Genomic DNA, 14,538 nt, shown 5'->3' with positions numbered 1-14,538 from the left:
CACCACCACCACCACCACCACCACCAACACCACCAACACCACCACCACCACGAACACCACCACCACCACCACTACCACCACCACCACCACCAACACCAACACCACCACCAATCAATCAACCAACCAACCAACCAAAACAAAAGACAGTTACCATGGTCACAATCTCTCCTCCAAAGGGTAGAATGTTGTAATATCTAAATAGTATCTTATGCAAGATAGTCAAAACATAACTAAGTTATCAGCTATAACCTCCTCCAAGGATCCTATCAGTGCTATCAGATCCATTTATGAAGGATGAGTGTATGGCCTCTGTTTGTTGTTTGTGACAAATGCCCAAAACAGTTTAAAAGTACCTGAGAGATGGGGCCCCCGTTTAATTTGCCTGGGGTGGGGGTGTCTGTACCCTTCTGTGATAAATACATGGTGAATATTTTAAGGATGGAGAAAACAGAAACATCTTTCATATTTATGTCCACCGGTCCGTTTGGGGAGAAATTTATACATTATCGCCAAGCAGTCTGATTTTAAATTCAGAGACTCTAAATATTGAAACTTTAAAAATTCTCTCCCCAAAGTCTTAAAAATACGACTGAAAATAAAAGGCTTCATAACTGGCGATTTAAACATTGAAACCTGTCAACCAAGCAAGCCAGTAAACTTTTATTGGATGAGATTAAGTTTTCAGATACAAAAATTAACGGAATGACCTGTTTTATGGAAACTTAAAGTTTAAGGTAAGCAGGGCACTATGTTTTGAATGTGGCTTGTTTACAGGGGTTCCTGTGCTAGAAGCTTAGTCCCAAACATAGTAATGTTAAGAGGTTTGAGGCTTCTAAATAGTGGGGTCTGAAGTAGTTGGGTCACTGGGTAAGTTCCCTGGGAGGGGATTTTTATAGCTATCCTGTAGTTCCTCAGCAGAGAGAGCTGTTAAAAATCAAGGCCATTTGTAGAGCTCTCCTCTTCAACCGCTATCTATTTTCTTCCTGGTTACTCTGTTACATTGTAAAGCAGTCAAGGGATCCTTAGCAGAGGCCAAAGGGATGAGACCGAGCCATCATAGACTTTGATCTCCCCCAAGGACCTCGACATCACTTGGATGAGTGTGTTTGGCCACAGCAAAAAGCAACTGGAGGAGCAGCAGGTTTTCTTTGTTTTACAAAGTAAAGTCTGTCACTGAGGGAAGCCGGGGCAGAAACTCAGGGCAGGAGCTGGAGGCAGGAGCTGATGCAAAGGGCGTAGAGACATGCTGCCTACTGGCTTACTCAGCCGACTTTCTGATAGCATCCAGGGTCACCAGCTCAGCCTAGGGGTGATTCCACCCATAGTGGGCTGAGGCCTCCCACACTGATCAATAATTAAGAAAAACACCAACAGCCTGATTTTTATAGAGGTAATTTCTTAGTTGAGGTTCTCGCCTCTCAAATGACTTCAGCTTGTGTCAAGTTGACATAAAACTAGTCAGTAGAACCCTCTTTTCTTTACACCTGGCCTAGTTTGTTTTGTCATAGTATTAGAAAATAATTCAGTGTGGCTGGTAAGGAGGAGAGCTGGTCAGACGTGTAAACAGAAAGTGCAGACAGTTATGGCTCACGGGACCCCTGTTCATCTGGGTGGGATGACTGAAATGTACAGATATTTGGGTGATTTTTACACACCTTATATTTAAATGGATGAGATTATGCCACTGTCACTAGACATGTAGCTAAATCTGGCATCTCTCTGGAAATATCGACCCCATCAGCTCATCATGATAACTGCATCATAGGACCTTGAGACATGGGGCCACTTAACTAAGTTTTGGCTAGTGAGATTAGCATGACAATAATGGGAATTTAGGACAGGTGGGTGCTACTTGCTTGCTTCCAGGTTGGCAGCACATGCCATCATCGTGTGTGGTGACATCTAGTTTCACTCCTCGTAATTGTGTCAAAAGGAAGGGAGGGTTAGAAGCAACACATGGCTTTTGTTTTATTCCTGTTGATTTCCCAATTAAGGTCTTTTCTGACATCAAGAGTAAAACCCCTGCTTTTAATTAGAACTTCGGGAGTAAGAAATTTATCTTTAGGCAGACAGAAATAGGTAGAAATGCTATAATGGTCAAGTCTAGCAATTGGACCCCTTTCACACAAACAGGAGTACACGCCACCAACAAAAGTTACTTTCGAAGGTCGAAAGAGAATTTAGGAGAAAGGAGTATTGATTAATCCAGAGAAGTCGAAAAGGCTTTGCTCTCCTGGCAGCCTCTGAGCTGCGGGATGCAGACAGGTATTGTTGATAAAGGAGGCTACTGGGGCACTGAAGGAGACAGAACAGACCAGGGGTGGAAAAGGATCCTTCCATTATCCCCTCTTTGCTAGAAACCCCACTGAATGCATTGCCGGCTCCTGAACTCCTCCTTTGAGAAGAGAAGAATATCAAGGAGGAATCTGATGTCCGCACAGACTATTTTGAGCAAGCTACACGCTGCCCTCCCCTCCCTCACAGCTGGAATGTATTCCATCATTTTAATTATTCTTTGCCTACTCTTGGTGCTCTCCCTCAGGGGAACTCAACTCTTAGTTTCCTCTGAGTTTCTGAAAATGGAGCTGGAGGAACAAAAGCGAGTGTGTTTTGATGCTCCGGCAAGGGAGGTGTTTTTATCACCTTACCTGAGACACAGAGCGGAGAGGGAGCTGTGGTTTCTACTCTGGGCATCTGAAGCTTTGACTGGAACATTGAAAGTGCATGTTACTGAATGTCAGTGCATGCCAGTATATATTTAGATTTCTGTAAGTGCTCTGATGAAGAACTCAAGCATAATTATTTGATTATTTATAATTGCTGTCTAACTAGAGCCTAAAATATTACTGTTAACTAAAAGATAGGCAGGGTTTATTTGAAACATGTATCAATCAATAAGCAACAATATAAATATTTTAAACATATGCAGATTAGGCAGGTTTAATATGCATTCACCATCAACACAAGCCGAGTTCTATGTGATGTAAAGGAAAAACCGAATAAAGATGAGCTTGTTTTCCTAAACAGACAAGTGTATTTCTTCAACCAGTATTTGTTGGTTGAAAAGTACTGTAGAATAAACAAAGGGTGGTCTGCTGTGAAAAGCATCTAGTGTCTGCCTGAGATACATATGGACCCCCTGCACCCAACAGAGGACCTGCACTAGACCATAGTCAATAATTCAGAAGCAATCAGACAGTGCCTACCATGCAAGAGGCGCTCAACATGTGGATTATTGGAGTATCACTGAATTCTTAGAACAGCTTCTCAAGGGTCCCTGAAGAGTAGGGGGGACGATGGTGATCTTCAAGGACAGAGGACTGGGCAACAAACGCACCCTACCCTTGTCCACAGATCAGCTACCCCACTGCCCTGGAGTGTTCCATGGGCATCTGGTCTCAGATGAAAGGAGGTGAGATTAACTTCTGGATTATGTCATTGCACTGGCTGCAACAAGTTCTGCAACAGACAGAAGCGTCTTACTTCTGTAGTACATCTCCACCTCTGTGATAAAATATTTACGAACACATACGAACGCACAGTGCTAAACTCCGTGGCCCTCGGGCCAATGGATGAAAAATCTGGCTACTTTAACTTTTTTAAAAAATTAATGTTTATTTCTTAAAGTATGTTTAGGTCCTCAGAAAACTGGCCAGAGAGCGAGGGGTTGTCATTTACCATTTCCTTCCTTTACCCGGCAAAATGACTTTAATGTTGTTTAACATAAATGTGAGGCAAGAAATGTCACTTATCAGTCATTATGTTTCTGTAATTATATGATCTATTAAAACTGAGATGTTGGACTTGAATAATTCCCAAGGTTTAAAAGCAACTGTAGGGGTGGGGATATGGCTTAGCTTACAAAGTGCTTGCGATACAAGCTTGCTGACTTGCATTGAGATCCCAGACACCCACGTGAAAAGCTGGCATGTTGACGGTGCCAGTGCTGGGGACACAGAGCTGGAAGGATCCCTGGAGCTTCCTGAGCAGCTAAGCCAGACAGTGAGTGATCTCCAGGTTCATTGAGCAATGAACTAACGCGTTGAGGTGTGATAGAGGAAGACATTGACATGTATACACGTGTGTATGCACTCCTGCCCACACATGAACATATGCATATACACAAAACACATACATGAACATGCACATCTACATCTACCACACTGGTTTTATATATATATATATATATATATATATATATATATATATATATATGCTGTTAATAACGTATGCTGCTGTTAATTGCATATGCTGTTAATTGCATATGCTGTTAATAACAGCATATACTACATTGTATACACTATGTGTATCACTGCATAGGCACTACATTTTATTGGTTTAATGAACTTACCAAGCCTTGGATCATATATGTCCCTGACTTCAAGGAGGTAACTTCCTTCCTTATGATTGTGTGTGTGTGTGTGTGTGTGTGTGCACGTGTGTGTTTCAGAGCACATGGACCAAGGCATGCATGTTGGCAGAGGTCAACTTTCAGGAGTTAGTTCTTTCCTTCTGACACATGGTTTCTGGGTATCAAACTAAGATTGTCAGGGTAGGCGGCAAGGATTTTTACCCACTGAACCATCAGCCCTGCCTAATATTCTTATCGGCCAAGGACTCATGGTGGCCTATCTATGACTTCCAGTAGACTGGGCTCATTGCATGTGCTCCATAAATATTCAGATGGTTTGTTGGCCACATGTGAGGACGGCTAATGCTCTACTGAACTGCTGGCTCCCATCCAGTAACATCTGCTGCAGCCATCAGAAATTAGTTTCCTTTGCAGTAAGCACGTGCATTCTTTCTCTGTTGGAGCCATGGCAGCCTGTATGTGATGTGGAAAGCCCACAGTTGTTTGGGAGTGTACTTTTGCTACCTGGGAGATCAATCCTTCACCATCTCCTGGCAAAGGCACCCAGCTTAGGCAGAAAGAAAGCCATTGTATTTGGTTTGTCAAAACTTCTGAAATTGTTTTCATAAGTCAGACATTGTGGAATTAGACACTTTGTGTTATTCTCATGAGTCTGTTAAGATGAACATTTTTGCTCATATTTAATATGCAACACAATTGAGAATATTTAAACACATTTTCATAGATAGTTTAGACTTTAAATAAAGCCAGGAGAAGAATATAGGATCGCTGAATTGCAAAAAAGGAGATACTTTTCTTATCTATATTTGACGGAAAAAAACCCTCCACATATTTCCTTAGAGTAAGTCGGACTGAATAATAGAAGTTGAAAGTTTAGCGTCCTTTAAGGCCATTTCTTTCATTGTAAAACATTATGGCACATTTCTGTAGTTAACTGGAGAGCAACTTGGGGAAAGGATTTTTCCATCCATAATTGTACCAAACAGATGATTGTACAATTACATAAAATGTTAACCATTATAGTCTAGCCAGTGGCTTGGCTTCTCATCCAAACCTCACAATGAAATATGCAGACTTTCTGGAACCACATATTAAAATCTCAGCAGCCGAATCAGCTCTTCATCTTTCTTTTTTGAGTAACTTAAACTCTGTCTTACTCAGCATGTCAGAGAACTCCAGGGAGGAGTTCTTTAAAACCCAGCGTCAAAAGGTGACTACCGCACACTCATCACCTTGGCTTCAGATTCACAGAATCACCTTTGTTCTCGCTTAATTTTGGGTATATGGACTTGTCTTGCAGTGAGGTGCCCTGTTTTAGAGTCTTGTAAAAAGAGATCGACCCCACACCACACTGCATTGAGTATAAAGCGACAGCACAATGTCTGTGTGTAAAATGCCTTTGAAGGAATGTCCTAGCCAGATGTAATTCCAGCTTCTCTCAGATAAGTGTGTGGGCTCCAGGGCGACTGTTTAGAGCATCATTCAGTTGTGCGATTTGACACGGCTGTTGAGAGTACCAAGTGCTAAAGACAAGAGTCTGGCAATGGGAGATAATCAATTTAAATGGAGTGAAGCCAGACTCAGACAAACATCACACATTGGCTCTCAGTTGCGACTTCTAGATGTTTTTCAGTACATAAAATTATTAATAGGTATGTAGAAAAGAAGTGGAGGCAGGCAAGGAGGAGAACACAGAGGAGGGAGGCGTGTGAATGAAAGGGAAGATTCAGGAGGCGAACACAGTCAAAACACACACTATACCTGAAGGAATTTTCCATGTAAAATCTAACAGATACAGTGAATATAAATCAAGACACAACAACACCCACCACCACCACCTAACAACACCACCAACATCTAACACCTACCACCACCACCACCACCACCACCACCACCATCCATCCATCCATCCATCCATCCCCCCATCCACTCCCCCCATCCACCACCACCACCACCCACCAGCAGCAGCAGCAACAACAACAATAAAAAGTCAGGAGGTATCGCTCAGTGCTTGATCTCAGCTCCCAGAGATGTGCTCTGTATTCTGATGCTACCTGAAGGGTGCTTTAAGTCACCCAAGCCTTTGAAGATGAATTTTCCTTATTTATAGCACAGGGTGGATGGTTCTCTCAATATGTAAATCTGACCACACAAAAAGGCATTGCAAACACAAAAGGAATTGGTCTGAAAATCCCAGAATCGTGTGTGTGCGTGTAAGAGAGAGGGGGGGAAGTTCAGCTCACCTGGTGCCAAGTTTGATATTTAAAGCCACAAGTCAAATCATTTTTTTTTTTCGTTCAGTTTTCTGAGCCCCAGAAGACCAGTGGATGCTGCTTGTATTTGAAGACCAGAACTTGGATCTCCGCAGTTTCACAGACCCACTTTATCCTTGTCTGGAGTTAATGCGATCAGAAGAGAATCAAGTAAACACTCCCAGAGTTCAGTGCTTTGCAGGCTGTGGCGATACAGGAGAGCACCAGAAAGAAATCACATTGTCATACAAGACAGAGCCGGGACGATTGTGTCTCTTCTCTACCTGTGGGTCTAGATAATCTTAGCAGAGGTGGACTGTTTCATGGGTAGATGAGTGAAAGCCAAGGACCTAACTCCTAATCCTTTCCTTCCACAGGGACTACACTGGAAACCAAACTGTAGAGCATCAACACCCAGGTTTTCAAACACCCCACTGCCTCCGGCAAAGCTCTGGAGTTGCACTAAGATTGTTCCAAGTTGCCTATGCCAACCTCTTTGCCTTGAGTTTCTCATCTGCAAAATAATAGAAATGACAGCTTAGTACAAATAAAGCAAGCAGAGTCTAAAGCCAAAATCTTAGGTTCAAATCCCAGTGTAATTACTTATGTGTTGTGTGATCCAGGAAAAAGCCTCTTTGTGTTTTAACTGTTTATTAGCCCCCAGTTGGGTTCTCACGGTGCTAAAATAGAATAGAGCTACTGTAGCAATTAAATGAGCCCATGTCTGCATCGATACATAAACAGGTCTGATATGTGTGTGTGGTAAGAGCTAGTGAGATAGTATTGTAACAATGGTTTCTGGGAAAGTCTTAAATATCGCTTGTAAAGACACAAATGAAAAATTAAAAACAATTACCTGACAGTTCGATTCTCTTTTTGGTTCTATTAAAATAAAATATTAAATATAAAAACTCTAACCCACAGTGATTATGTTATAGTGTTGGGATACTTTTTGTTTTCTTGTAATTCCTCAATGCCTTTCCCATAATCTTGTCTCTTTGAAGATTAGATATTGGTGCATTTTAAACCAAATCTTAATTAAGATCGATGTTTCCTAATTTACTTAAACCTGATGGTATTTAATTAATCCCTACACCCAATTCTTCTCTCCCTCTAAATGTAAAAGCCAATGATTTTCACAGAATAGGAAAGATTTACACATATTGGGAGGATGATAAATGCGCCAAGCATTTGTTCAGGACAATTTCTGGTCCTGTCTCTCTGCTCTTTCTTCACAGCATCCATTTTAATGTCTCCACCATTCATTTATGCATTCAGTATTTATTGAGCAGACTTGTCGGGCACCATGATAAGTGGTGGGAAATAATGACTCTGACACTTGAATGGTGTTTTACAGCTTACAGATCATTTTCACATATATTAAATCCACTCAGTCCTCTGAGGGACTCACTTCATTCAGCCCCTGTTAGTCCTTCCCTTTTAGCTGTGTGTTGTCTCTAAAGTTCCTTTCCTCAACTCACTGAGGAGTATTCTCCAAGGGCTTCTGTAAGGTGAGGTGGGGGTGGGGAATGCTGGTTGGAAAAGCAGGTTAGGTAGGTTGGGATAAGATTAGAACTGTCTCTAGTGAGGCTATGCCAGGGCCTAGCAAACACAGAAGTGGATGCTCACAGTCAGCTATTGGATGGATCACAGGGCCCCCAATGGAGGAGCTAGAGAAAGCACCCAAGGAGCTAAAGGGATCTGCAACCCTATAGGTGGAACAACAATATGAACTAACCAGTACCCCCCGGAGCTCGTGTCTCTAGCTGCATATGTATCAGAAGATGGCCTAGTTGGCTATCATTGGAAAAAGAGGCCCATTGATCTTACAAACTTTATATGCCCCAGTACAGGGGAATGCCAGGGCTAAGAAGTGAGAGTGGGTGGGTAGGGAAGTGGGGGGGAGGGTATGGGGGACTTTTGGGATAGCATTGGAAATGTAAATGAAGAAAATACCTAATAAAGAAAAAGATTAGAACTCTGGCCAGGTGGTGGTGGGGCACACCTTTAATCCCAGCACTTGAGAGGCAGAGGCAGGCAGATTTCTGTGTTCTAGGCTAGCCTGGTCTACAGAGTGAGTTCCAGGACAGCCAGGGTTACACAGACAAACCCTGTCTTGAAAAACAAAAAACCAAAAAACCCAAAAAACCAAAAAAAGATTAGAACTCGGTCTACAGGTGCTTGTAGTATCTTTTACTTTAATTTCAAAGGCCCAAGTTCTGGCAAGGTATGTTCTCTCTTAGGAAAGTGCAGAGTCACATGAAAAAGAATAGAGGCCATCAATGTATCCTTTGCCAAAGAACATGTTGAGTCTAAACATGTGGATGATGCTTTTCTAAGTCTTTCTGGGTCTCCATCCAACTGGGCATATTTATGATGAAAAGAGCTATGACCCTGGAACACACCCAGGCATTAAACTTACTAGATTTTGTGATTCTAACCAATAGGCAAGAATCAAAAGACACAAAACCAACCAGACATCTATTCTCAAGTAGCTTGGGGTGGACAAATGTGTCATCTCAAGAGGTAGAGAAGGATGGCTGCATGCTGCCTGCCATAGGCACACACTACCTCTTGCTTTCAGGCTGCAGTCAGTGATGACATCAAGGGCATTTTGGTGTTTACAGGACACAAGCAGATGACCCCGCATAAACTTGCACTGTGAGACGAGCTCATTCCTGACCCAGACCCTTGGACTTGTCTGATGTCTGTCTAGAATGCTAAATGCTACTGTTCTTGAATGTGCTGGGGCTCTTCCAGCATCATTTTCAGAGACACCTTCCCCAGATACTCTACAGCAGGAGTGACCTTCACATTGTCCCTTTATTTCATTTCATGAATTGTTTTTGGTACGTGTGATGTTTATTATTATCCAAACAGTGTGTGTCTCTGTGTGTGTGTGTGTCTGTCTGTCTGTGTGTGTGTGTCTGTGCATGTGTGTGTGTGTCTGTGTGTGTGTGTGTGTAGTATAAGCTCTAAGAGGGCAGTGATTATTCTGAACACACTTCCTGGAACATGGTGGTAGACCTTGAATGAATACAGATGGAATAAGTGAACGATCAAAGTATTTATCAAATGTTTATAGAGCCCCAGCTGTGTTCTGGATATTAAGGATATAGTAATGAACAGAGCTGACAAACATCCCTGACCTCTTTGGGTCTTACATTCTGACAACAAAGAAGGCAGGGAAGAGAAAGCTGTGGAATAGAGCTGCACTTCATTGAACAGGGTAGTGGGCAAAGGGGACCTGGGAAAGGGAAGAAAGAAGGGGTGGGACACAGTGTGGGGGATGACGAGTCATTTAAGGAAAGAGAGAGAGGAAGGGCCAATGGCATGAGAACCCAGCACATTCTTTGCAAAGTGTTGTGGGATGGGTCAGAGAAGCATGTGTGAGTCAGAAACAAGCTTGCATCTGTCACATCATTAGAAGGACTTTGGTTTTGCTCTTGTGTGACGTGGGAAGAAGCACCCAATGTAGGGTCTGACTGGATGGACGATTGTTTGGTCTAGTGATGGAAGACTGATGGGTGCTAGAGTAGAGGCAGTTTGGAAGTCCAGGAAGTGATCTGAGGTGATAATGAGGTGATGTTGGCTTGGTCAACATGAGGTAATGTTGACTTGGTCTTGAGGGGTGGTGGAGAGGTAGTGACATCCCTAAGACAGGAAGGATCTTGAAGGGAGACATGGCAGCATAGAACAATGACCCAGTTGTGCCAAGGTGACACTGAAGTCTTTTCTTGGGCTCACAGAAAAGTGGCAGTTTCGTCAGGCCTGAGATGCTGATATATCACATTCAGTGTCGGGACTCGGAACTTTCCTGTCATCTATCATTTATCCCAAGGAACAGTTGAAGAATGGTGAAATATATTCAGTATCAAAAATCTGTGCCTGTAATTAAGCAGGCTGGTCTGGGGCCTGATCTTATTTCAGCTCTGTGACACGAGTGCAGTAATTGTTTGGCAGACATAAACATTTCAGAAATGAAAATGACATTCATCCGTGAGAAGACTATCAAGCTCGTTGGACAGTCGCACAAAGGGTAGACATCATTATTAAGACAAAGATCTTTCTGGGCTTATTGTGATTGACAGCCTGTCCTTCAAAGTGATCTGATAACTGTTCAGATGGCCAACCCTTTGCCCCTTGGCTGCTCTAAAGGAGATGTGGTTAGTCAGCTTTGAATTCTCCACAGCCTGATGCCCAGCAACGTATAAGAGCATTTATTAACATTGTGGTTTTTCAGAGCCTCCTCTATCTTGGGTTCCTTGAAACCCTTACCTATTTATTCACCAAAACCAACGATCAGATAACAGACCACAAATTTGAGATTTCAGAACGTGCTAAGTGCAAAGATGGGAATTTGAAGAGCAACCTGTTTCATTCCCTGGGAGAACATGGAAGGTTTCCCGGCAGAGGCAGAATTCTGTGGGCTGAAATTTGTGCATGACTCCAAACGCTGAACAAGTAGGAGACCATAGAGAGCATGGCTGGATCTAAAGGGCCTTCAGACTTACACAGCCTTTCTTCTCTGGTGGACGGTCTTGTACCGAAGAGAAAGATGGTGGGAGGAGGAGAACACGGGTTACTGGACCTTTAGAACAGCTATGCATGGGCTAAAAGTATTTTTTTTCTATATGTGAGTTAACATTTCAAGGAACAAATAAAATATCAGCAGAATTTTAGTAAAATAATGAAATACTAGTAAAATCATTAAATACTAATAATAGGAATAAAAGAAAATATTAGATTGGAATTTTCTGGTGCGATTTACAGATGGCTGAAAGCAACCGGAGGCCTCACGTTCCGCTATTGGAGGCGCTTATTAGCTTTTCTTGCCGACGCAGTGTAAGCCCCCGCCCCTTGTGTCCACCCAACTTCCTCTCCTAGTCATTTCTGCTCACTGCAGTACTGTGTTGTGGTTTCCTCACCAAAGACTTTATGCTCTCGCAAAATAATCTAACAGAGCATTTTCGCGAAGCATTCGCTTGTGGTTTCTAGGGATTTTTCGAGGCTATACGGTAGTCACGTAGTCACGTGAAAAACCTTTGGGTGCTCTGGGCTTGAAGGGACCCATGCGTCCTTTCCAAGTTAGTGTCTCTTCAGAACTTCCAGAGACCCGGGGATGGATCTCCAACAGCAGCGCTCTGCACTATTAGAAGCGGGTAGGTCTAGAGGGCGCTAGCCGCAGGCAATCAAGCTTTTCCACTCTGCCAGAAAGTTTCCAACCCCTTCTGGAGTCCCCCGGTGCCGGCTGCGGTCAGCCGAGAAGGGCGGCGGGAGGGGAGGTGGGGACACAAGAGGATCGCATTAGTGAACAGCCTCCTGGGGAAGCGCCTGGAGGCTCTGACCCACTGCCGAAGAGGAAGAGGAGCTGGGCCCGGAGCGGGTGGGCGGACCGGCGGTGACAGTCGGGTCGCCCCCCGGAGCGCGCGGGTCAGGGTGGAGCCTGCAGCCCCGAGCAGCGTCAGCGTTTAGCATGCAAATGCATTCCCCGCTCCTCCCCCACCCCCACCCCGCCCCAGCCCTCCCCGCCCCGGGAGCGAGCTCAGCGGCTCCGCAGCCGCCCACGCCTCCTGCGCGCCGCGCCGCCCAAGCGGGCGGCTCTACTTAAGCGGCGCGCGGGCCGCGACCCGCCACTCGCCTGGAGCGCGCGGGCGAGGCAGGCGCAGCGCACCGGGGCTCTCGTGGGCGCACTGCTGCGCGCTCGCACCGCGCGGCTCTCAGTGGCCGGCCGCCGCCTGAGCGCAGGGCTCCCCGGATAAGAGCCGCTGGGGCTTCCGATCGTGACCCCGCTCCCAGCCACCTCTTTTTGGCCATGGCTCTGGCGGACAGCACCCGAGGATTACCCAACGGGGGCGGAGGCGGAGGTGGCAGCGGCTCGTCGTCGTCCTCGGCGGAGCCGCCGCTCTTCCCGGACATCGTAGAGCTGAACGTGGGAGGGCAGGTGTATGTGACCCGGCGCTGCACCGTGGTGTCCGTGCCCGACTCGCTGCTCTGGCGTATGTTCACGCAGCAGCAGCCGCAGGAGCTGGCCCGGGACAGCAAAGGCCGCTTCTTTCTGGACCGGGACGGCTTCCTCTTCCGCTACATCCTGGATTACCTGCGGGACTTGCAGCTCGTGCTGCCCGACTACTTCCCGGAGCGCAGCCGGCTGCAGCGCGAGGCCGAGTACTTCGAGCTGCCGGAGCTCGTGCGTCGCCTCGGGGCGCCCCAGCAACCCGGTCCGGGGCCACCGCCGCCGCACTCGCGCCGCGGGGTGCACAAGGAGGGCTCCCTGGGCGATGAGCTGCTGCCTCTAGGCTACGCAGAGCCCGAGCCGCAGGAGGGCGCCTCGGCCGGGGCGCCTTCGCCCACGCTGGAGCTGGCTAGCCGCAGCCCGTCCGGGGGCGCGGCGGGGCCCCTGCTCACGCCGTCCCAGTCTTTGGACGGCAGCCGGCGCTCCGGCTACATCACCATCGGCTACCGCGGCTCCTACACCATCGGGCGCGACGCTCAGGCGGACGCCAAGTTCCGGCGGGTGGCGCGCATCACCGTGTGCGGCAAGACGTCGCTGGCCAAGGAGGTGTTTGGGGACACCCTGAATGAGAGCCGGGACCCCGACCGGCCTCCGGAGCGCTACACCTCGCGCTATTACCTCAAGTTCAACTTCCTAGAGCAGGCCTTCGATAAGCTGTCCGAGTCGGGCTTCCACATGGTGGCGTGCAGCTCCACGGGCACCTGCGCTTTTGCTAGCAGCACCGACCAGAGCGAGGACAAGATCTGGACCAGCTACACCGAGTACGTCTTCTGCAGGGAGTGAGCTTCCCACGCCCGCCCCTCGCCACTCCGGTGCCCACTTCCCTTCCTCCCCTCGGGGGACAGGATTATAGATGCCCTCGCTTCCTCCCTGTTTCCCGATTCCTTCTGCCCCCGCCCCCAGATCCCCTAGTAACTCACCCAGACCCGTCTGCACCCCACTTGAGAATCTGCAGCCACAAATCCTCTGGGCGTCTTCATCTTCTTTGGACCCCACTAACCGAGAGAGTGTTCTGTTGTAGCCCTTCACTCATGCTTCCTCTACTCCTGGCCTCCAACCACCCTTCCCCCAGATTGTCGTGATCTAGTGGGACAGTCACCAAGTACCTGGGAATGACTGAATTGATCAGAATCGGATTGCACGGTGTCCAGAGTGCAGTGCGGAAGAGTCCTTGAAATCTTAAACCCTTTGACTCCATAGCGGTTTCAGAGATCAGAACTGAGAGTGCTGTGTGGAGACAGTGCTTTAAAAGGTTGTTACAGATTTGACCCTCATTAGAAAGAGAGTTTTAGACAATTGAATGGAAGACCGTATGCTGGAATTAAGACCCCATGGACGCAGTTCAGACTGTAAATAAAGAGATTTTTTTTTTTAAAGTTGCAGGTAGAAGTAAATTCTAGTACTGGCAACAGGGGAGAGTTCTATTTACCCTCACACAATAGATCTCCTGTGGCTTAAAATTGTAGAAAGCAATCCTCCTGCCTGCAGAGGCGCCCTTTCTCTTCAGCTGTTTGCCTGAGCTTTGGGTTTTGTTGGTTAAGGCAGTACTTCTAGGCTAGGAGCAGGCAGGGAGTGGGAGGCAGCGCGGCAAGAAGTCACCTGGCAGTGACTGAGTAACGCAGGAGTGGTTAGTAGGGACAGTCAGCCCTTACTTAGGTCTAGGACTGTGGGAGGGTTGGGGAGGGAGGAAAGATGGGAGGAAGGGCGGGAGGGGGGGGGACATGCTCATTTATTATTTGAAAGTTGGAAGTTTGTATAATCCATTTGAGTATGTGCACATTTAAAAATATGAAACAGTACGTGTAAACTTAGATTTTATCAAGATTAGTAAAAGACCCATCTTCAGCTGGAAGTCTATCGAGCTATTTTGAGTCCTAAACTTAGTTGCTAATCCTTGT

At 46.3% G+C, this 14,538-nt stretch overlaps 1 protein-coding gene and 1 long non-coding RNA gene across 2 annotated transcripts in view; both read left to right on the top strand.

Annotated features, from left to right (window-relative positions):
• The window catches only part of LOC110308857, a 39,892-nt gene extending 32,409 nt beyond the window's left edge, over positions 1-7,483 (top strand). The window contains exon 3 of the long non-coding RNA XR_002379616.1: positions 6,674-7,483. This is a non-coding gene — a long non-coding RNA (uncharacterized LOC110308857). The remainder of the gene's footprint in view (positions 1-6,673) is intronic.
• Positions 7,484-12,248: 4,765 nt separating this feature from the next.
• Kctd12 (potassium channel tetramerization domain containing 12) lies at positions 12,249-14,019 on the top strand. Its single transcript, XM_021182129.2, has one exon. The coding sequence runs from the start codon at positions 12,440-12,442 to the stop codon at positions 13,421-13,423; it is 984 nt and encodes a 327-aa protein (XP_021037788.1). The 5' UTR covers positions 12,249-12,439; the 3' UTR covers positions 13,424-14,019.
• Positions 14,020-14,538: the final 519 nt, after the last annotated feature.

The sequence above is a fragment of the Mus caroli genome, chromosome 14, assembly GCF_900094665.2.
Source record: "Mus caroli chromosome 14, CAROLI_EIJ_v1.1, whole genome shotgun sequence".
Lineage (NCBI taxonomy): Eukaryota > Metazoa > Chordata > Mammalia > Rodentia > Muridae > Mus > Mus caroli.
The sequence above is the reverse complement of the archived record's forward strand: the minus strand, read 5'-3'. Positions and strand labels throughout refer to the sequence as shown.